This window comes from Heliangelus exortis, chromosome 3 (assembly GCF_036169615.1).
Source record: "Heliangelus exortis chromosome 3, bHelExo1.hap1, whole genome shotgun sequence".
Classification (NCBI taxonomy): Eukaryota; Metazoa; Chordata; class Aves; order Apodiformes; family Trochilidae; genus Heliangelus; species Heliangelus exortis.
Genome location: NC_092424.1, coordinates 21,465,497 through 21,489,513, shown reverse-complemented (window position 1 = coordinate 21,489,513; position 24,017 = coordinate 21,465,497). Strand labels below are relative to the sequence as shown.

General features: G+C 36.7%; 1 protein-coding gene across 4 annotated transcripts in view; it reads right to left on the bottom strand.

Moving 5' to 3' along the window:
* SYT14 (synaptotagmin 14) overlaps nt 1–24,017 on the bottom strand; it is an 87,593-nt gene that overhangs the window by 9,684 nt on the left and 53,892 nt on the right. For 2 of the 4 annotated variants that reach the window (XM_071739581.1, XM_071739579.1), the window contains 4 exons: nt 21,401–21,669; nt 19,288–19,737; nt 3,898–4,087; nt 974–1,030 (listed from right to left, as the gene is read on the bottom strand). In XM_071739581.1, the coding sequence (XP_071595682.1) occupies nt 974–1,030; nt 3,898–4,087; nt 19,288–19,737; nt 21,401–21,669 (966 nt within the window). The remainder of the gene's footprint in view (nt 1–973; nt 1,031–3,897; nt 4,088–19,287; nt 19,738–21,400; nt 21,670–24,017) is intronic. The other 2 variants (XM_071739582.1, XM_071739580.1) reach the window with 1 other exon arrangement.

The window sequence follows — 24,017 nt, the reverse complement described above, 5'->3', positions numbered from 1 at the left end:
TATTACAGTGAAAAATCAACTAGCTTCAGTACTACGTATGTGGGTTTAAGTTAAAGGTATACCTCATAACCCTCATGCCATTAAACCCCCCTTATTTGTTCTAAACAAACTTAAATTGCAGTAACACTTAGCAAGCTCCAACTAGCCACAACACGGTAAAGCATACCACTGAATTTTCAGAAAATAAGAATAAAAGTAGTGGAATGTAGGCAACTATGAAGGGGGGGGAAAAAGCAACACATTGATATGCAGTGATGATACCAAAACAGCCAGAATTAAATGCTTAAGAGTAATCTCTGCATGGATGTGGTTTTCACTCTGGGTTTTTGAATTTCCATTTTAAAGGCCAAAATGTAGTAAAGTGCATCCAAATGCAGAAGCTTACACAATACAACAAACTTCTCAATTCCCAGATTCATAAAGGAATACTTTTAATAAACCTTTAGAGAGAATTACATTTCTGCATAATTCAAGATGATTGTTTAAAACATAGCTTGTACAGTCCTCTTAGGAAGTACATTTAAGAAGCTGATGTAAATAACGATGGTTAGCACTTAGGTCTTAGTATTTGGGCATAAACCCTTATTTATAAAACTATTTTCATTTGACTAGAAGCACCAAGCCATGCTCCTGCAGAAGGATGGGTACTTCATGAAGTTAACTGATTTTAAGAAATATGAATTCTATAAAACAATTTATTCTTTATTCCTGTCATATTCATGTTAGTGAATGGTATCATGAAAAATTAGAGTTTCTGTTAAAAGAAACACACTCGATATTTTCACTTTGCAGGTACACTGAAACTCCAACATCCATAATCAGAGATAAATGCAACTTTTGCATTAGAGAAGTGACACAAAAAATAAACATATACTTTTATAAACCGTTATGGGAGGCAGCTGTAGTTTTATTGCTGGCAAGTTTTCTTTTGCATGAAAAAGACAACATCCAATTAGTTTCTACAGGAACTCACCTCGGATTATATAAACCTGTCCACCTATCAAGTGTTTTAGACAACAGAACAGTCCGTCTGACAACAGGGGGTGGAAAGCAGTAAAAGAAATAACGACCAGATGTCAATAGTTGGGTGAGAGAGGATCAAAGGTTAAAGTTTAAGAGGAAACACTATTCACTGGAGTGGAAGAACACAGAAGCTTAGTAGTACAGATCAGAAAAAGGATTGAACAAAAGGATTGTTGGGTAAAATTTAATGAAATGAAAAATTTGTGCAGTTTTTTGTGTAATCTTTTACACTGCTTAGTGCTAATAGTTATGGGGTTCTAAAGCACACTCAACATAGAAAGAACCATGCAAACAATTATGTTAGAAAAGACTGGATAGAACTCACTGTATCATTTTTATCAAACCTTATGCTTTTTCATGCAAACTCCAGCATATTAAGAAAAACTGCACACAGTAATTATACTTCATATATTACAAGCAATACAATGAAAAATCACTGAACCAAAAACTAAGCTGGTTTTGCCCTTAGCTTTTAGAGTTACATGTATTTTGATTGTAACACTTGAGTTCTCAGTACTGATGGACTTGGGCATGAGCACGACTGCTATCTAATCTCTAAAAAGAGCTGAGAGGTGCTTACATCTGAAATTTAACTATGGGCCTCTATTTAAAATGTAAAAAGATCTCACTTGTTAAAATCCAAGTGGATTTAATGTGTGTGTGCATGCATACACACACATACACTTATTGTGCAAAAGCTCATACCTCATTTCAACAAAATTTTAAAGGATACTAAGAAGCATCTTTTCTCAATTAACTCTCACACAGAGAAATGAAGACAGGTTCTAACATCAACTGTTATTGCCAGCAGGATCTGGCCTAATTTGCCTGTCCTCAGTTGCTAAATGAATTTCTGTATACCATATAAATATGCATCAGAGTACTACCAAGCAGCACAGATGTTGAATTTAATTCATATTTGCTTCAGAAGCATTTCACAAAAATTGTATAGGTTCACAATCCCTAGATTATAAGAAGTATTACACGTAGAAAAGAATAATTGCCTCCCTTGCTATCACAGGTTCTCTATACCTGAATGAAAATGGGCCTGTGCATGTCCTTGGCAGCATCTCTCAGGGTTTTGGACTACTGATGGTCCAGACAACAGATCTGCTCAGAGCATTTCATCATCAGGCTTATATGCCTGTGTTTTAATTTCATTTTGTGGAAATGATGGCACACAGAGTGGCAAGTTTGTGCCTACAATGTAGTTGACAGGGGGCTAGGAAAGGGCAATGGTATGCACCAGGGTACAGAAGTTTACAAGAAGGTGCTACCAATGCCAAGGGGGAGAACAGCACTAAACAGCCTACAGGAGAAATTTGGATTCCACAATATTTTGTACATGGTCTTACCAGACCCAGAAAGTGCATCAGTTTCCAGCTTTCTAGAACCCAGGTAACTCTAAACCCATATTTGCCTGAACAGAACTGGCCCATTAGTTTGAATATAGACAATTCCCCCTATCCTTCACAGGGGATGGCAAAAGGTAACACACAGCTCTTCCCTCTGAAAAGGTTACACAACGTGGTTAGACAGCACAAGCACATTCTGGGAGCTAACATCCCAGGGAATGAACATATCTGTCTCCAAAACAAGCACTGCATTTAAGCATAAGCCACCTACTGGTTTTATGGTCTATGGGAACCCATGGTCCCTTGCCCCAGGTTTTCTCTCCTGTTTATTCCTTTCCTCACCCCAGTGTCCTTGTGCCTTCCTGGCTTACCCCCATCTAGCTCTACTCTTTGTCTTGGAACAAGTGACTTTGGGGCAGTTACCTAATAATATGTAAGTATTAGAGATTCTTTTTTTGCCTTCCTTCTCTGGCCACGTTAAAAAATTCTGGCTCCGTAAGTGAAAGAAGTATAGAGAAAGCAAAGCAGAGTAAGGCTGAGCCAAATGTAATTAACAAACGGAATAAAACATAGGTCAAGAAAGAAAGAGGAGAGCATTATTCTCAAGTTGTTTGGCTTACTTTCTAAACTCTGAAGACAAAGTGAGATGCACAAACCACTTATGAAATGCTGGCAGCCTGCTACATAATCTAGTAGTGCCAGATAATCTGCTAGTGCCATTCAAATCTGGGGATTAAGAAACAGAAAGAGAGGCGAAAACCTGAGCCTCCAGACAAAATCACAAGGAACAGGTAGGTATGTCTGCCTACAACTAATGTAAATCAGACTCCTAATAAAAAAATAATAAAAATAGTTTAAAAAACATTTCTTTCTCAAGCTGTATTGAAGAATTCAGCGTGTGTGACATTCCATCTGGCTCCAATTTAGAAGTATGTAACATTCACAGATATTTCAGACAAATATATTTTTGAACAAATGCTTTAACACACAGTTCAAGTCCTTTCCAATGGTGAACAGTCCTTCTGCACAGTAAATATGCCAAAGGTCTCAATTTATTTCTCCGTTGTCTTCACTGACATTCCCAAGTTCCAACCACATATACACAGGCACATAAGCAATTAAAGACTGCAGGATCAACCCCTCTACGAACAGCAATAACTATGTAGAGTGTTTATATTAATATTAGCTGGCATGTACTTTCTTTTTAAACACTAACTTTTTATTCCTGGCCTATGATGTGAGGAATTAGTAATTTAGCAATTAATCATTATGATAAAGGTAATTTATTAGTCAGTCATCATAAAAAATTAAAACAGTCTTGTCAACTTACAATTAATATTTTGAATTTTAAATTTTTGCTATTCCCCAACTGACTAGAAATATAAAACATGAAACAGATTAGTTGATGATTGCTCTATTTCATTTTGATTGGGTAAGACTAAATGATAGGATTGAAGTCCTTGCTACCGAGAGCCCTACCAGTACAGAAACATTAGGATGAAAAAAGATTTTCACTCACTGGGTGGTCTGTTTGCTGCCAAGTTTTTGAAGTGGCTGCCTTTTATCACTTCTGCTGATAATCTTCCAGTTGTAGCGTTATAAAGGAGGCCAATGAGGATTTCTGGAGCTGAGCCATGTACCAGAGACTGACAAGAGGAGGTACTCTCACTGCAGGACACTTCTGACATGCTCATTTGAGAGTCACAACCCTATAAAACAGATAAACAGCTCCATGTATCTTAGGGAATGACAGTGGGAAGTCAATTTTAAAATAGTGCATTAAAATTAAGAAAGCAACTTACTGACAATAACAGAAGTTCCATTCAATTACCCAGTAAGAAATTTACATCCTTAATATATATTCAGCTTGAACATGTTAAAGGCAACAAAGACTAAAGTGGTCTAGAATTAAAGTAATTCTTAATTTTGTGTTTCTGTTGCTTCACAGTTCAGGAGAAATAATATCAGAAGATGAAGAGCAGCCTTCATGGTCCCTCTTTACTTCAATTGCTAAAATAAGACTGGTAACATCATTTGTCAGCATCTTGAAGGACAATAAACCTTGGATCTTTTACTTTCCAAACATGGAAAATGCTAGTGGAACTCTGAAGATAAGAAAATCCAGGAAATTCTTATTCATCTTTTGTAAAGGTTATTCTCTAGACTGAGAATTTATGAGCAGCAAAATAACAGAACACATGCAAATAGAAAAATGCACTCTGTCTAGAATAAATTAGCTTACAAGGAATTTAACTGATCCAGGGACACAGAATTGCAATAGACCCTTCCTCTTGGATGGGAAAGGAATAATGCCATCCTAAGGCTCAGCAAGAGATGCTTTAATTTCCACCCCACAAGCTGCCAAAAAATTCAGATCTCTCATACATTCTCACTATGTCATCTTTGACAGGAGCTTCTAATACTCATTTTTATCATTTTAACCCTTCATTAACTGGCCTTGAAAAAAAAGAAAAACAAAAGAGTAATGCTACTTATACCATAACTGTTCCTACTTTGACTTATTGATTTCAGGCACTGACACATAGTGTTGTATCAGTGCAAATAAGAAACTGAGCAGGATCTAACCAAGGACAGGCTCCATCCAGTGCAGGGCAATTTGCTTGACAGCCAGGAAGAGACCTGTGAACTACCAATACAGAAGTACCCTTTATGATTCTCTCAGAAAAGTCATAAATTGAAAAACATATTTTTTTCAAATGTGGCTTGACTCATTTAGGAATCTGGCAGCTCTCTTTCAAGGTCCTATAACCTAAATAACACAAATCCCCATCAACATAAAAGTTAACTTTAAAAGCAAGTAACTTAATATGACATATAAAGCCCAAATGTATTACAGAATCTCAAATTACAGAAGACATGATACCTACAGGAATAAATTATGAGTCTACAACAACTTCCTTCATATTTACATTTTAATTAGTTCTTCTCAACAGAACATTTCCAAAAAATCTGGCAGAAGTTTCAAGTAGCAATCCAGTTCCTCATTAATGAACACTCACTGTTGTTAGCAAATGTATGCTTACTACTAAAGCAGGACCTCAACAAAATTCTGACTTCTATCCCCCAAGTTGTAAGTTTTTAATTAAAAAACTTTGGCTATTTCTCCAAAAGTTCTTTGTTCTGTTCCAAGAATGAATTTCAAATGGGTTGCAAGTTGTAAATTGCTGAAAATGAATTACATTTACAAGTATACATTCATTCTCTGGTTCTTGGCACCCACAAAACAGGGAATTTTTGATTCCCAACTTCAGCAGTGGAAAACAAAATGGAAAGTATAAAAGAAAGATGACTTCATTTAACAGTTCCAGAACCCAATGCAGACTTGTCTCAGCCTGTGACAACTGCAGCTATTACTTAAGTTTCATGGTCTTTAAAATTGTAACACATTATCCCTGTGGTGCTTATTCACCTTATTATTTTGTTGGGCCAGGAATTCAACCAGAGTCAACCCTGATACTGTCCAAATTTTGATCTAACAGTTTATTCTGATCTTACTACAAAGTCCACAAAAAAAAAAAAAAAAAAAAAAAAAAAGTAACAAAGCAAGCAGCTGGGTAACACTCCTTCACAAACCATCAAAGGACTCTGACATCTGTACTCAGAGAAGGTGGTGATAGCATTTTCCCAATTGTGACTTATTTGTGCACTTTAGTCCTAATGGGGACGAAGTCTAAATCAGTTTATGAGGGAGTTAAACCGATTAAAGTGGGTATCAGAATAAAGTAAATATTAGGAATGGTAAAATGTAAACGAGTGAGAATGAATGAGTCCTGAGGTATATGTTGGAAGGGAAGACAAGTAGCTTCTGGGTGATATAACAGAAGGGGGGGAAACAACAGAAAAATGCAATGAGTGTAACATGACAAGTTACAAAAGAAAGGACCAGAAATATGATTCCTTTACAGCAGAACCCTGAGTGGATGTGAGAAGGACAAGAGTGCATTTGTGAAACCAGCAAAAAGGATCTGACATTCTCAGCTGAATGGTGGGATGAGAAAATTTAGATGATGCTTCACAACTGTAAGTGGATGGAAATGAAACTAAGTGCTGGACCTTAGGACTGTTCCACAGAAAGAATTGGTAGAGGTAGCCTTGATGGAAACCTGGAGAAAGGGTCTAACTATCATGTTTTGCTACAGTATTTTTAAAAACAAAATATTTTGCCCTTTGTTATGAAACAGGTGGTAGACTTGAAACAAACAAAAGCCTGTTGTTTAATCATTGGTATATAGCAAACCCGTGAATCTCCTTCCTACAAAACATTGTGGCAACAGAATTTTAAAGACATTAAAATAAAATTCACTGCAAATTCAACAAAATTAACTACAGAAACAAACTAAACAATATTTGCTTTCCATTTCACAGAACAAAAGACTCCAACCAATTTTGTTTCAAACTGACCCAAACATATTTTTAAAAATACTCTTGCTTTTCCCATTATGAACAGGAAAATCCTAATATAAAAGAGAGACATTAAAAAAAAAAACAACAGAGCAGTGAGCTGTGAAGCAGACTAGAAGATACTGATGTTACAGGGGTTAAATGACATAAACTAATTGCTGTGTCTATGACAAGGGAGAAAACAGAGAATTTTTGGGAAAAGGTGAAGATGAAGTTGTATTTTGTTGGGTTTCTTCTGAAAGAAAACTAAAAGTTCCTATGGGGAAGAGAAGAAGAAACAGGAATCAGGGAAGGTAAAGAGACAGCTCAGATGAACAAATGAAGAAAGACTTTTTGTTGCAGGACAAAGTTAATATCAGAGATAGAGAGTATTATTAGAGGTCTTCTCAAAAGTGTTTTCTCCATCACAGAGTCCATTGTTCAAATTGTAGAAATACATTCATTGTTTTAAGTAAGGTATTCTGTAACAATCTTGTCTGTTGGTAAGTAACCTGAATTTGTGTGAAGTCTGCAAGATGCTCTGGACCTGAAAATAACCTCTCCACTTAGGAGGTTTTTATCTGTTTACACAGTCAAAATTCAGTAAGAGTGCTAACAAAGTCATAAAAAAAAAAAAAAAAAAAAAAAAAAAGCAAGACAAGAAGTCACATATTTGCCTGTTTAAAAGATAAGCTTCATGATCACGTGCTAAACCATAAAATATTAATACTGAAATTGCTGACTGGTGCAACATGAAGATAAACTTAGCTACAACATTACAGTGCTACCAGATACATTGTCTCCATACAGCTCTGCATTCGAATTATCTGTAAATTTATCTGTAGGCCAGTTTGATATTTTAGATTCACAGTGGGAAACTTAACGTTTAGACCAAACGTTACTATTTGGTTGAAACAATCTGTCTACTCAAGTTTACTTTTATAACTCTTCCTCTATAAACACTATGTTTATTTTAATAAGCAGAGGATAAAAAGACTAAAGTTCTATAATAGCAAAAGCCTTTTTAGATCAGGGAAGCACCAGAGTAGCCAGCAAGAACTGCTGTAAAACCTTAACTGCAGATTTTTAAAAATTAAGGTGAACTGTCAAGACATTTATGATCTGGCCACAGAGAAAAGACCTGTCTCTTGAGGTTGTTTCCAGGATATTAATGCTTAATCTCTAACCTGTTTGTCAACTTAGCCATAAAAATAGCTAATAGAGTGAATGCAAACCAAAAAATAAGGTAAAGTCTATCACAAATACTTAGTTCAATGGTCTGTCTTACTATAGTAAAGTAAATTATTCAGGTTTTCAATTGTGTAACACAGACTTTTGTGATTTAAGCATTTCCCATGTACACCACCAGGATAATACTTGATTGATTATAAAGTTAGGTGGGTTTTATTTTGTCAGCACTTAAAAGAATCACTGCTTTTCACTGGATTATAAAACTGATTTTCCAAACTACTATTATTGATGACTTCTTTGCATATAGTATCTAGGGAAGAAACATAATTTTTCAAGAAATATTTATTAAAAACATTCCCATTAAGTGGTATTTGTATTTCACATGTATCTATTGTACAAAAGGTGGCCATCAAAAAATGAACACTCTTTTTTCCTTAGTGCCAACAAAAGTGAACACATTCACAGAATCACAGAATGGTAAGGAGGTGGAAGGGACCTTTGAGGATCATCTGGTCCAACCACCCTGCTAGAGCAAGATCCCCTGGAGATGGTTTGAGGCTACAACGCATGACATCAGAGCAGGACCCTTAAGAAGTATTTTCAATCATCTTTCTCTCTACTCTCTGAAAACGTATAGAAACCTCTATTTGCAACAATGATATTATATGTAAAATGCATTTATTTGTCTTCCTTCATCATAATTCCATGGAAACAGGGTATTAGTTATTTACATATTCATCTCCGACTGTTATTTTTCTATTCCCTGAAGTTCTGCTTATAAATTCTACTCTTAAGCCAACTGAAGTTAATCACAGAAAATAATGTGGTCATGCTCTGAGGGCAGTTATAAGTTCATTTTGCTCATTGCACAGGTTAAAATCATGCCTCCATAGGCTTGTGAATCAAGAACATCTGATTCTCTTGGCTTTTCAAAATATACACAGGAAAGATGAAACCTTGCTGACAATCCTTCAGCAACAAAAATCTGATTCACAGCATGTTACTTGTCAAAATGTCTCTCTCAAATTTTAAATGTTAATGTTATACCACTAGTCTCTTAAAGAACTTTTTGCACATTACTTTCTTCTACTTCTACAGCAGTACAGAAAACTGAACCTAGAGGCTCCACATACTTCATTAATGGCTTAAGCACTAGATACTTTATAAAAACACGTTTCAGAGCTAAAATGCTTTTGAAAAAATATCAAGATCATTCCTGAGAGAAAGAACTTAAACCACTTGAAGAAATCAGTCATGGAAACAGAGGGATGTAAAATAATTAGGAATGTGAAAGAACAGAGTTTTATAATTTTGGATTCTGGTATCTAAATCTAACATAAGAGCTACACTGGATACACTGATGCTTGTGCAGAGTCGTTTGCCTCAGTTCCTCATCACTTTGGCTTCTGTTTCACCTGATTCATGGAAGAACTGTGAGCAACTACACACTGAACAAAGCAAGTCTCCAAAAATAAAATACTCATTAAAAAACAGTTCCTTAAACTAAACAATTGATACTCCTTCTGTATACTGACACTTGCAGGAAGTATGAGCTTTTTGTTTCTAAATGTAGAACTCAAGCATTGCATGATGATTAAAACCCTTTTAAATGTTTGAAATAATAAGACCGTTATTATTAAAATTAATAATATTAATATTTAGCAAAGATGTTTCAAAATAAGAATTAAATGAAGAAGCAAGTGCCAAAAAAGTTTTTCCGTACTGCTATCATTTTCATTTTGAGGCTTTAGTGATTAAAAAAAAAAAAAATTTTAAACAGCGTCAGTCTGGTTCTAGGTTTTTTTTTTATTTTTATTTTTTATAATATGTTTTTAAAAGAAAATCAATACTTTTGAAATTGTGCAAAGCTACCTTTGTCCACAACATCTTAGGGAGGAAATTCCAATTCCTATTGTAGCTGGCTGTCCTGTATAGTGAAATGAAGAGAACACATAGTTATCAGTGTCTCATACATCAGTATAGGCTTTAAACCAATAACCTGAACCTGCAAACATTGAAATGTAGCTTTAGGCATCTCACAAAGATTCAAGTTTAGGAAAGCATCGTTATTTATGACAGGTAATTATTTGGTGGTTTTGTTTAATAGCTTCCTTGAAGCACATTCTAATTAAGTATAATGTGCATTTTTATTCATGTACTTAACATTTTACATATTAATAGCTAAGTCAACTTAAATAACAAACATGAAAGTAAATATTCTAATAATATTTCCAGCATGCACCTTGACTTCAGGAAATAAAACATAACTATTTGGGATAGAATTTTACCAGGATTCCCTATTAGTACTATCTGTCTAAAAAGTTTTTTAAATTATCAGCTCTGCAGAATAAAACATTAATTCTCTACAGTAAAGGAAACATTTTAAGTTTTCTGTAACTTTCATTTGTCTGCATTTAAATTATATCTTTGGCTGCCTTACATTATGAAAGGTCCCCTGGTTGTTCCATAGACCAAATAGGCCTGAAATTTGCACAGCAAACCCAAGCAGCAGTGGAGGCAATTGGAAATGAATGCACAATGGAATTTTCAGCATTTCCAAAAGTGCTCTGATTTTACAGAATGCGGGAAGAGGAGGAGAAAGAGGCATTTCATTATTGAATTCTGTTTTCTGAGGTAAGATGTAGCATAGAGAAACATTCAAGCATTAAAAGCTGTTCAATGTTTGTGCTAGCAATTTAGTTAAGAACATGACACAAAATGCAGACACTTTACCTGTACTCCTGATGAAGCTATGCCAACAGCCCATACCCAGACTCACTCACACCTTCCCCTCAGTTCATTCCCTGTCAGTCTTGGAAGACCATGGAGATGTTACTGTGGGACAGCTTCCAAGACCTCGGACTTCTTTGGGTGACAATGCTATCTCCAGATTAGGAGTTGCCCTCTATGTACACTGGGGAGACCAATGGCAAATAATTTTTTCTCTTTTCTCTTTTGATTACACTCTTTCAAATTGGGAAAAGAGAAAAAGATTCAGAGATCTAAGGGTAAGGATAATTTATAAGTAGTAAATCTATGAACTAACATTCGGTTGCATGAACTTTCATGCAATTATTTTTCACAATGAACAAATCCATAACAGTAAAGGTATGTTTATAATGCATTTGTTAGTTAAACTACTTGTAATTAACAGCTCAGGCAGACAGCTCTAATTTAAACCCTTTGGGTTTATTCTGTGTCCTGGTTTGGGCCAGGATAAAGGTGATTTTCTGTCTTGTACTTTTGCTTTTAGCTAAGTCTCTTGTAAGTAGTTGCACTTGCTGAAATTAACAGCAAGTTTCTCAGACAGTGTGTGCTTTTAGGACTGATACCACTCGATGTTTATAGCTACTGCTAGAGACTGGTATGCAGAGCCAAGGACACTGCTCAGCTCTGAGGAAAACATTTTACCCTCCAGAAGGATAAAGAGGTCCCACCTGCATCCCTCCTTTGGGGAGGAACGGACAAGATAGATGCCAGATTGACCAAACAGAGTATTCCATCCCATATACATCATCCTCAGTATAAATTTGAGGGATCACGAGGGCCAGGCCAGATTTCCAGCTTCCGGCTGCCTGCCCTTCCTGCCTTTCCTGCTTCCCTTCCTTCACCCGGCATCCTGGAAGGATCCCGTCCGTTTGCCTGCCTGTGCTCCTGATCCGTGCCAGCCCATATCTGTGTGTTCCTGCCTCCAGTTCCCAACTGCTGCCGACTCCAGGAGTCCAGCCTGGACTTTCCCAGAGCTGCCCTGCAGCCTCGGTGGTGACGTGAGATCTATTGGGGGAAAGGGGGGAGGAATGTGGTATCCATTTTCCTGTATATTTGTATACATTTAGTAATTTTTCCTATTTATCATTACTGTTTCATTAAAGTTGCGTAGTTTAGTTTCCAACCCATAAGTCTCTCTCCCTTATTCTCTCTCCCTTCTTATCAGGGAGGAGAGAGAGATTAATAGAGAGCATCTGTTACTCGGTTTAATTGCCAGGCCAGTGTTAAACCGTGACATCTGGTCATGTTTAATCTCATGATCGTAGGATCACCAGGTGTCTGCAGTTGGAAGGGATCTGCTTTGGGTCTTAGATCTATCATACACACCACAGAGAAGGGCAAGAGGTGGAGACACACTGGATTCTCCTGGGGCCAGCTGACAGCTGATTAAGGTCAACAGAAAGAGAGGAGCTGTGAAAGCTGCAGCTCCAAGTCAGACAATATGAGGGCCAAGCCTGCTGAGAGATGTCCACGTGGAGACTGAAAGGATCCCTTGTTAAAGGCACACTATGAACAGAAACGATTGATATCAAACACAGGATGCTTGAATATACAAAAGTACTGATTACTGGGAGAGCCTCAAGACTGAAATGAAGAACACTAATGAAGAATACTAATGATACACTGCAAAGCCCAGGAGAAGAATAACCCAGTGAGAAAACCAGAAACCAAAATGAAAAGTTCCACAAATGCTACGTTATAAAATTGCAGACTAGGCACCTTCATCTGTTTGTGTATCATCTTCAATTAGGATTCCCCCCCTGTGGAAATAAATTGGAAGAAAACAGTGCACATGGTTTTGCTGAATAGTGCTCAAACTTGTCAAAAGAATGGCTGCTGTGTTTTTCCTTTTTCTTGTTTCCTTGAAAGACAGTAACAAAAATGAGAGCTTGTTCATGCAAACAAGAACAAATTCAAATTCTAAGAAAATGAAATATCTCTCTAAGGGTAACAGAAATTTACCTTGTATTTGTAAGCTAAAGACTGTAACAGAACTGAAAGAGTTGCTTGAGGAAGATTTAAGCAGGAGCTTGTGATCTTCAAAAGTGGAAATTTCATGCCACTGACAACCTTGATATTCTTTTCTTGTAACTTCTACAAAGTCACTTCTGGGGAATTTACGACATGTTTTTACTGCATGATTATTTTCCTTCCTGCTCACTGAAATTGCAGTCCAAGTTGGGTCATCATACTTATGCCACAGAATGACACTGAGAATCTCAGACACCTGATGAAAATCTCATTTTTAAGCTTTATGTATCGATAAGCTTTTTCCATTTTAGTTTTATAAAGATTATCAAAACTAGGCATGCAATTCTAGACAATATGTTTGTCACTGACTAACTGGCTTTCTGAGGAAATAGAGTGCTGCTCAGGAAGCTTATTTTGATTTAATCTGGAACAGTTTGTCATTTGACTGAAGGCCTTACAGAGACTGGTATCAGCATACCCTCAGGACAGTAATACCTTGTATGAAATACAGTTTCCATCATTTGCTAACAGAAATACCAAAGATTGTGGGTATCAAACTGAGTAAATACTTTTTTTCACACAACTCACTGATTAAAGGCAAAAGATGCCAGTTTTTAATTCCTGTTTTACTCAGTGCACAGACAGTAAGACAGAGATAATAAAAAAAACCTTTATTCCGGCTGTGTGACCAACTGATGATTTTGATAAATACATGAAATTCATTGCTGACTTCAAAGGATTCTCCCAATACCCTACATTTAGGGTCCTGGCAATAGATCTAGTTATCAAAGCTGGAACTTGAAAGCTCATGATGAAATCAAGTTCTGGTTTTGCTAATGTGTTGAAGAAAGACCTGCTGTTATGCTGGCATATTTGTTTTGTTTTGTTTTTTAATCCTCTAAAAACTTCAAGGTCAGGTGGACTTGGTTAATTCTGCCACGGCAGTGGCATCTACATTCAGAATGCTTTGACTGACCCCACTGGTCAGCATACCCCCAAAATGATAAATAAGTACCACTTTGACAACATTTTTATTAGCTCTACTATCCGCGACTGTGAGCAATAACTAAAATCTTCTTTTACCTTACAAAAAAATCCAGCAATAAAGGCTAGAAATTCCAATCAATTGAGAATTGTGGTGTATGTACAAAATTCAATTAAGGGCTCTCAGAACCTTGTAAGAAACCTGAAACTTGTTTCCAGAGAAGCAGGATATTTAAAAAGTGTTATACTCTTTAAATTACTGATAGAACAGGAGTGACAAGTCTGGCTAGCCTAGCCATGGTAGAACAATAAACACTGAATTCTTGCTTTGTGGAAAGCTCCCTGAACTGATCTTGGACTTGATTTTCAACGGATAAGTAGCAGTAATATGGCCTACATCTATATAAGACAGAGCAGTATGACTATATAAACCCTCCTCTTGATCACAGTGAAGGTAGCAAGTAGCCCATGAAAGAGCTGAAGTAGTGAATTTAGTCAGGGAGTTTAAAGCAACTTGCAAGGACTATCCCCCCTTGGGGGCTGGTGGAGGAACTTGTCAAGCCACTCTCCATCATTTATCAGCAGTCCTGATTAACAACAGGAGAGAGCCCAGATGACTGGAGGCTTGCCAATGTGATACTCATTTAAAAGAAGGGCTTGAAGGAGGATCCAGGGAACTATAGGCCTGTCAGCCTGACCTCTGTACCAGAGATTATGGAGCAGTTCATCTTGAGCATGCTCACATTGCATGAGCAGGACAATGAGGGGATCAGGCCTAGACAGCATGGGTTCAGGAAAGGCAGGTCCTGCTTGACCAACTTGGTCTCCTTCTATGCCCAGGTGACCCTCCCGTGGATGAGGGAAAGGCTTTGACACTCTCCCACATCATTCTCCCAGAGCAGTTGGTGGCTCATGGCACAGAAGGTGTACTCTTCACTCAGTAAAGAACAGACTGGGTGCCCGAGCCCACAGAGTCGTGGTGAATGGAATTAAATCCATTTGGCAGCTGGTCACAACTGGTGCTCCCCAGGGCTCAGTTTTATAAATATGAATTTTAAAGTTTAGCCTTCCAAATAGAACCCTGAACGGCCTACACCATAAGAACACAGTAATAAAGTCACCAATAGGCCTCTGTAACGGCCAAAAATTCACAAGAAAGAAATGCCACTCTGAAAGTTTTTGTCCCAACCTTATAAATCAATAAATACCCATTAGAAAGAATATTGAAGATATGCCACACAAAGGAAAAATGCTTTAAGCACAGTGCATAAACCAATGTATATTAGATTATTAGCCATTGACCTCAAAGTGGAGAGAGCATGCACATATATGTGCAAAAGAGAGCATTTTTATACCCTACATGCATAAACACCTTCACTCAAAAAATGTATAATGAAAATTATTCTCTAACATTCTGGATATTTATAGTAAACTTGCATAAAATAATCCTTCAAGCATGAATGAATGTCTACACCATTCTTTGTTTGAGGGATCACATCTGGGAGTTCAGAAATTGAGAACATTATAGAAAGAAAGAAAAATAAATTTAATTCTCCACAGCAAACATTTTCATATTGACAATTCATAATGAATGATTACTAGATTTGCTTAGCAGGAAGAGGTGCATTTCAGTCCTTGAAACTGTACTTCAAAAACCCATCTAAAGAATCTAAACCTGAATGTTTTACAACAAAAGGCAATCTGTGGGTTGGTGAAGAGGACTGCACTTATTTTTTTTAATCTTTTCCAAACAGATTTCATTCATTATATGTCTATATGTTTTTATAATCACTTCATACTGGAGGCTGCTGTTCACTCTCAGGAAAATTTCTTTGCTTGAGAAGAATGAAGAACAACTAAAAATACATCCATGGGGATTCTTGAAGAAAAGTAACCAGCATCACAATGGATACCAAAGTCCAAGGCAGGCGACCAAAGATTTTTCTACCATTGTAGACTAAAAGGAAAATTTCTTTAAGAAGACGTCACCGTTTGAACAGGAGGGACTAAAGAAGGAGGGCTTTTGGACTCTGAAAGTGATGGACTACAGGGGGAGGGATCTACTCCCTCCCATTTCCTGCCATTCTCTATAAAAGGTCATAAAGCCAGCAGCTCCTCCCTCTTTTTCCTCCCACTTCTTGCTGGCCTTGCTGTTCTTCATTACCACCAGCTCACCATGTGCTATCCAGTTGTGCATATAGATAGATATAGATATTTGTATATATTTGGGTTTTTTGTTGTTTTACCCTTCATGTTATTATCTTTCCCTTGTGTTAGAAAAATCTGCATTCAATTGTTTTCAGTTTCCAACTTACAAGTCTCCAGTCTTTATTCCCCTTTTATCTTCCCTTTGGCAGGGACAGGGGGAGCAACAGAGAGAAATTCTGCCCTAGGCTTGCAGTCTGCCCAAATTTTTAAGCTGTGACAGAAGATCAGCAGAGGTACTTCCTAAGCAAACTATACTCAAACAAAACCACAATGTACAGCCCCAGTATTAAGTTTTGATGCAATGGTCACTTTCTATTAAATCTGAAAGGGACGGTCTCAGATCACAGTGACAACTGCACTCTAGCTAGATGATGGTTCTGTTGCTTCTTCCTCACTCAAACATACCCTGCACTTGGGAGGAAGGGTGTGATAAATAAGGGGGCTCCTTGTTATGTGGGACAACTACAGCAATACAGGAGTGTCAAAGGCAGATAGCAATAGGACTGTAGATAGTAACTTCTGATGCAAGAATTATATGCAATGTAGGAAGGCGAGGAGCAGGATGAAATTTTAGGTGAGGAAGGTAATTTGTGAATATATTTGTAAATTTGAAGCCATAAGTAGATTTGAATCCTACTTAAGCAATACAGAAGTATCATGTAATCAGCACAGCACATACTTATCCACATTTTAGGGGTAACTAGAGAGCTGCAAGCCCACTTGTGTAAGCATGCCACCAATGTTTCAAAGGCATTGAACTTCTTGGTCTACCTTTAACCAGACTCCCTGTTTAACAGCTTTAAGGTATGTCTGAAAAAGTACTAAGTATTCACAGGATACAAACTGTAAGAAGACAGAAAATTAGCTAATAAAATACACAAATATAATATTAGGCACAGATAGAATAAAATAAGTTTCTGCAGAAGAGATTAGCATAGATATTTCAATGGATTAGCATGTTTCGGTGACAGAGGGTATATTTAATGTATAAACTTGATATAATGAGAAGCAGTGGAAAAAAATAGGGCAACTGTCATGTGTCCAAGAAATATCTTTGTAAAAAAGATGTCAAATATAAACACTTCATAGCAAAAAAATGCTCTGCAGCTAAACAATGCAAATTCAATTCAGAATTTATGACGTACCTCATAATGGATTTTATAATTACAAACATCCCTGAACTGCTGGTTCTCTCCAAATTAAAATAACACTTACCTTCTTGTGATGAATAACTCCTCCTTGGCATTTATGATAATTTGCTCATAAAGATCATTGTTGATTTATTCTAGCAAAAGGACAGTTGAAAAGGAGCACAACTAATGTGTATAAATAGAACCAGAGGGAAACAATAGAGAAGGGTAAGAACTAATTAAGCTCAAGGACCATGCTGGTATAAGAACAAATGGTTATAAATTGGCCATGAAGAAATTTGAATTGGAAAGTAAACAACCTAATTTTTTCAGGTGAAAGCTCACTGATTTGTGATCAGGATGACCTGGCTGTTTGCCTTAACAAGGGCTTGAACTCAAGTGACTCAGGATGTCCCCCAGTTCCAGGCATATGTCTTAAAGCAAATTTTAACATTCTAGCAAAACAACTGGATGTTAATCCTGTAATAGATCTGCTCACTGCAAAAATATGATATAGGCTATAAATAATAACAGAAAAATAACTATAAACTCAGGATTATTTCCAAAGGTTTTAAAACTGATTGGCATAGTTATGAAAAAACCCATGGCTCCTCATTCAAGCTATAAAGGCTATGAAGGTTCCTTTCCAGCAACGGGTAGGGCTAAGATAAATCTGCCTAAATCCCATTACAGCAGCAAACTTTGAAAGATACTTTCACTTCCTACCAGTATTTCTTATTCTTGTTCCTCTCCCCAAAAAATGAGAAGATCCCTTACCATCACAGAAAATAAATAACAATCTCAATAAAATCATACAGAAGAATGTAATGCACATATGGCATATACCAATCAACCAAAAGTCTAAGCTATTAATTGGCCTCTTTCACTGACTTTGGTAAATTTTATACCAGAAACTATTGATAGTGCTCACACACATTTAGCAAGTGCATTTAGAATATTCAGTGTTTTGTTTCATGGGATATTTTTTTACCAGCTGTAAACCCAGCAAATTCTGCATTAGGAAAGGTCACACTCAATAAGCCACCTCATCACTGGAAAAGATTTGTACTTAAGAAATCAAATATTCTATCGCCAGTTGATCCTCCATGAGGTCCAAATTTTACTTACAGCTTTTACTAATTCTAATTAATATATTTTTAGTAATTAAAGAAAACGGCACAACATTTTGAGTGTATTTTGCACTATTTATGTTCAACAGAAATGCAGTTTCATTCCATCTGAAATTTTTTTGAAAATGTAGAACAAATGAACTGCATTGTCACACCTGAAAACATCTTTTTGTTTCTTTCCTTTACCTTCCTCTTTTTCTTTTATTGCTGGTTTAATTAAATCTCTCTAAATGCATGTGTCCAAATAAGGATGCTCTTGCTAAATCACTTCTCTTTCTCCAGGTCTGTTATTTAGCACATACACAGCTCATAAGCAATGAACATTCAAACACTCCTAGCCTAGAAAGCCATGACCAAAACATCACAAACATTTTCTTTCTGGACAATAGTGTATTTAAATATTTTTTAAAAAGGAAAAATATGTTGATCACTGTCCATACAGTGATTTCTGCATTTTGATAATGATAGCTAGGTTTACCTTTAATTACTGTTGCTTTGCTTTATTAAAAATACTACACCATTTTGGGGAACAAAAACTTTTGCTCATCAGATAGGTAGGGGTCTTTTTCAGCAAAGGTCCTCTTCAGTTGAATTACTTTTAACAGTATCTTTCACTTCAGACTGAACCAGAAATCAATTATTTACGAGGTTCTAATCTGAAGTTATTAAAAATGTCTTTGTTCTTTAAAATTTCCTCTTTCCTATCTTTCTTGCTTGAAAGAAAAATATTTACTGCAACCAAGTTTTAACTGCAACAGGAGAGCGTTCACTAGTGTAATTCTTTTTTCTAAACTGAAATGCTGTGGGTATTGGAATAAAGATTACACTATTAAATATATATATGTATGCATCTGTGTGTAAATGTACAGATATTTACCACTGTATCCCTATTTATAAATCGGAAATTTGTAAGTAATTGAAAGGGAAAATATGGGCAGATTTTGGAGGTGGAAAATGAAGGTAGTTACAGAAGCTCTAAAGAAATTATTGTTGTGATAATCTGGTGCTATGACTGCTGAAAAAAATGGAGTGGATGTGATGACTCTATAAATATACACGCTATTCTTACAAAATTCAGGACACTGTATATCACTGTATTCTTACTCTGCCTCATATAATACTCACAGACAGACTGTAAGAAGGTTCCAGTATCACTGGCACTGACATCTTCCCTTGAAGATTCAATTTTGTTAAGTAAAAAATCTTTTCTCCCACAATCCTCTCTTTTTTCATGCGACGTATGCTGTACAGTCTAAAGCGAACTGCATAATTCCCAATCATCTCAGACTCAACGTGATTAAATTTGAAAGTCTCTGTGAAGACAGGGCACGGTCCCCGCTGGATGCTGGTTTTTGCTTTCTGCTTCTTTATAGGGAGAAGAACTAGGTGTACTTGCCACGAGCTTCCACCTGCCCTGCTGTATGTGGGAATGTCTGTGACAGCTGTCACTGTCACCAAAAGCTTCTGTTCCTGTGAGTCATAGTCAAAAGTCACATCCAGTGTGCCATATTTAGCTACTGGCTCAGGATCAAAAGGTTTAGGAAGCTGTGAAGACGATCCCCGAGCTGACATATCCTGAAGAAGAAGAAAAAGCAGCTTTGAAATTATTTATTTATTTATTGTATCCTATTATTACAACTAGCATGGAAATATCTGGTGTTCTCTAAGCAATATGAAGCGACCATGATCTTTTTGTTCATTCCACAAACAAGTTAATTAAGCACTGAAAGCCTGAGGAAATGGCTTTTACAAAAAGCAAAAAAAAAAAAAAATCAGATGACTTTACCTGGCCAACACTGCCCAAAAGCAGGAGCTGTTCAGACAAGAGCTCAGATTAAATCAGGCTGTATTCATAATCTCTGCTTCTGTGCCCCACACGTTAAAATCCATACTCATTTGTTACAAGACAGAACAACCTTATTTATCGTGAGCATACAAACATTTTTAAGTTAACTTATTATAGTGCCTTAGGAGCCTGCTAGTGATTGAGAGCACAGTGAGACACCAGCAATGAATACAGGAATTACAACATCTACTTGCACATGCAGCTTTTGCATGGAAAATGTGCCCAAAAATATCATGGCTTTATTAACCCATATATTTTTAAAACAGCTAGTTTGTTAAGTAATACTGAAACACAAAAAATTTACAAGTACAGGTCAACCTACTAGTCATGTAACAAGTTAATTTTCTGTGTATTTTTGTATAATCAAAGATATAATTGTTCACGTAAATTAATAAAGATCACAATAATGTATTTTGGATTAAAAAATGTTATGTTCTTGTAGTAAACTAGTTGCTATATAGCTATGGGAATTGATTCCTCTGAAAGCTAAGTTGTTAAGTGGCTGTGAAAAAGGCTGGCAGTACTCTTTTTTATTGAGTAAATAAAGCAGAACAACTAGGATTAGATTTGCTGCCATCTGACAGGGTTCAAGAACCATGTGTACACAGGGTGTTTTTACCAGCAATCAAGTGGATACAAATTGTGTTTCTAGCTGACCACCTCAGCTGCAGAGGTGGCTCTTCCAGACATTGCACCAACACCCCAAGTATGCAACACCAACTTACCAAGAGGTCTACTATGACAGAAACAGCTGCTGGGACATCAGGACTGCACTCCAAAACTTCAGGTGAGACAGAAGACAAATAAATACCAAGAAGAGCCTCTTCTGCACGTGACATCACTAATGCAGACTTATCTACAGATATCAGTGCAGTAACTGGTTGTTAAGGATATTTCAAGGGCCAGTATATGTCAGAAAATACTATTTCTTCATTGTAAAAATGAAAAGATATCATTGCAGTTGGTAGCAGAAAAAATGGAAAATTAAATGGAACAATTCTTTGTACCATCAACATTTTAAAAAAATTCTTTGCAATATTTTTTTCATAAAAGATGTATTAAATTACGGGGTGTTCACTTTGCAAGGTATTAACAGCTTTTTTTTTGAAGTTGCTTGAAAAGTTATGTGGAAGAAAACCAATTTTGACTACAGTCCTTGTAGTGTGATAATTTTTTTGACTTGTTCGAGCAAAATTCACTCTTATTTGAAAGTTAAGATGCCATAAACAGTCTGAAATGCTACTGCAATATTTTCTGACAAGCCAGTTTTTATAATTTAATAAGCTGCAGTATTAGTGTTCATGTATCTGTACACGGATCTTTATTTTAACAGAAAAGTCTCAGAAGACTGCACTGCATGATGCTTCAGAACACTCAACCATTTTCATTTACCTCTGGACTAAGGACAGCTGTGCTATCACTTGGTACATCCTCTTCATATCCTTTGTTATGAAAGCTTTCTATTTCATGTCCCGTGCTTCCCTCACTTGGGCATTTATATGAACATCGTGGACTGTTGCTACACTGGGAAAATTCACATTTACTGTCTCCAACTTCAGAAGGTGTACATGAAAGATGAGGAGAGCCACTGTCATCCTGGTAGGGAGGCGGCTGCAGTTCATCTAGTGGAGGTGTTCTTCTCATCCTCTGAATGCAGTTTGCTGAGAACAAGTGAAAATTCTTTACTTACTTTCTGATTATTCACTGTTGAACAGTTCTGTGGAAAACGGTAAGTCCAGGTAACTGGACAGAGTATTTAAAATCTACAGATGTGTCCTTTTATACTTTACATTTTAATTCACATAATGAACAATACTGAAAAGTATAGGCTTAAAAATGGAGACAAATGATCTCTCAGATGAAAGAGATGTTGGGAAAGCAAAGTATTGAACATACAGTCACAACGGACTGTGTAAACCGTACGTAAATAAATACAGTACAAATATGACATGACAAAAATTCTACACTTGAATTTCAGGGATGCTTACCTTGCAAAAGCATTTGGATATCTGAACTTGGATTCTCTGCAGGTGGAATGCAGACCAATTAAGGAAAGAAAATGCACACCCTAAAGCCACGATATCAAACTTCTGATTACCTCCCATGCTGTTGCTCACCCAGAAAGATATTAAATTAAACTCTGAAGACAAATAAGGCACAAAAAAAGGCAGACAAAAGCCTTTTCACACAAGTGAACTCTGATCACCAGTGAATTTAACACAGAAAGCAGTGTCTCAGATTCTTTATTACTTGTTAAGGACAGATCAAGGGTACTTAACCAGACTCTAGAAGTTAAACATTAGTTCCAGCCACAAGACAGCAGAAAAAGGACCATGAGCAATCTTGTGCTTGGGATAAATACTTAATGCTGATCATCTTTGATTCTCACTTACACAAGCTAGATGGAAAGAAATGTGGTTATACATCTCAGAAAATACATACAGGATGCATGGCTAAGGATACAGAAATGTAATGCCAAAAAATTACATTTCAATTTTGATCTCATACTTTACTACACTGCATTACACACTTGACTGGCGCTGGGAAAAGACAGCAATGTGTGCAGTAGTTGAAATGAAAGCAAAACCAAGATTAGGTAAAACTTTACGACATTTTTTTAACATCTTCTGTAGAGGTGTTAATGAAGATTTTGATGCCCCTCAAATGCAGAATTAACTTCTACACAAAAATTTCAAAGCAACAGTATTTTCTGGTGTCAGATTTTCAGTCACAGAGAAAACTCTACCTAGCAGGTAAGTTAACTAAAGTACTGATATTAGACCAATGTGGGTTTTGATTTCAGATGCATCTAAGAAATCAGCCTTTCTGACATGATAAAGGTGGTACATTTAAGTTTCATCATCGAATTTTTGCATACAGGATTGCCCTGCCTGTATCCTAAATTCTCACCAAGTACATCAGTTTTCTAACTGCTTCAGAGGTAATACCAGATGTTCAACATGTCACATAAAGAGAGCATGAATTAAAGTTAACTTTTACAGAACAAGGCTGAAAAAATAGTAATGTGGCTCTCTTGGGAAACAACTAGTCCTTGTGACAGGCTCCCTTTTGTTTTCCTTTCCATTAGAAGTCTGGTCTGTATCTGACTGAGGCATGCAGGAACACTTCATAGCTTCTGGTACTTGATGTAAGCCCAAACCACCATGGTTTCTGTGCACACCATCCACCTGAAGTAAACCCAGGCATGGTGGCTAGAAGGGAGGCAATGTGCATTGCAGATCTCCAAAGTTGGGAAGTACAGGAAGAGGACAGCTCATTATGGAGCATACCTCCTGCACAGATAAATATAGGCTGCAAAGATAACTGGGAAATGCAGGGCTCTTCTCTATTGCACTTGGCTTCTAATGGAACTCCTCTTACCTTTAGCTAAGGCAAGTGAGTAATTAAAACAACGTGAAGCACCACTACTAGGTAACACCACTGCAAGGAATCTTCTCTGATTAACCAGTCACAGCCAGTCTACCCTGGAGAGTGATTCCAAGTCACTCTTACTGCACTCATGCAAAAGGCCTTCTGTTGTTAGTTAGCCCAGTGCCACTGACCCCTGAAACTACCAGTCCCATGGGGCTGGAAAGGAAAACAGGAGACAGGGAATTCTATACTTGAAATATAGTTATCAGTCCAGCAAATACACATCAAACCTTACATCTGAAGTGGAATTAGGTTGGACAGTCAGAATCTTGAAACTGCAAAGCAGTAACAGTGAGAAAGCTTAGAACGTGGAGAGTTATTTTTTTTTAAGAAAATTGTGACCATGAAACTAGATGAACATAATTTTAGAACCTAAAGTGCTATTTTAATCATAATAAGATAATAGTAAATATCCTTTCCATAATCTACATAATTGAATATCCTAGCAAATATAAAGCAACAGATCTTCCGCTCAGTGTTGCTAAATTGCAACAAAGAGCCTTAAATGAGACAATAACCACCACATGGCTATTATTTGGTATCTTTCTTTCTACTTGTAGGCTAATCTGCAAGGACT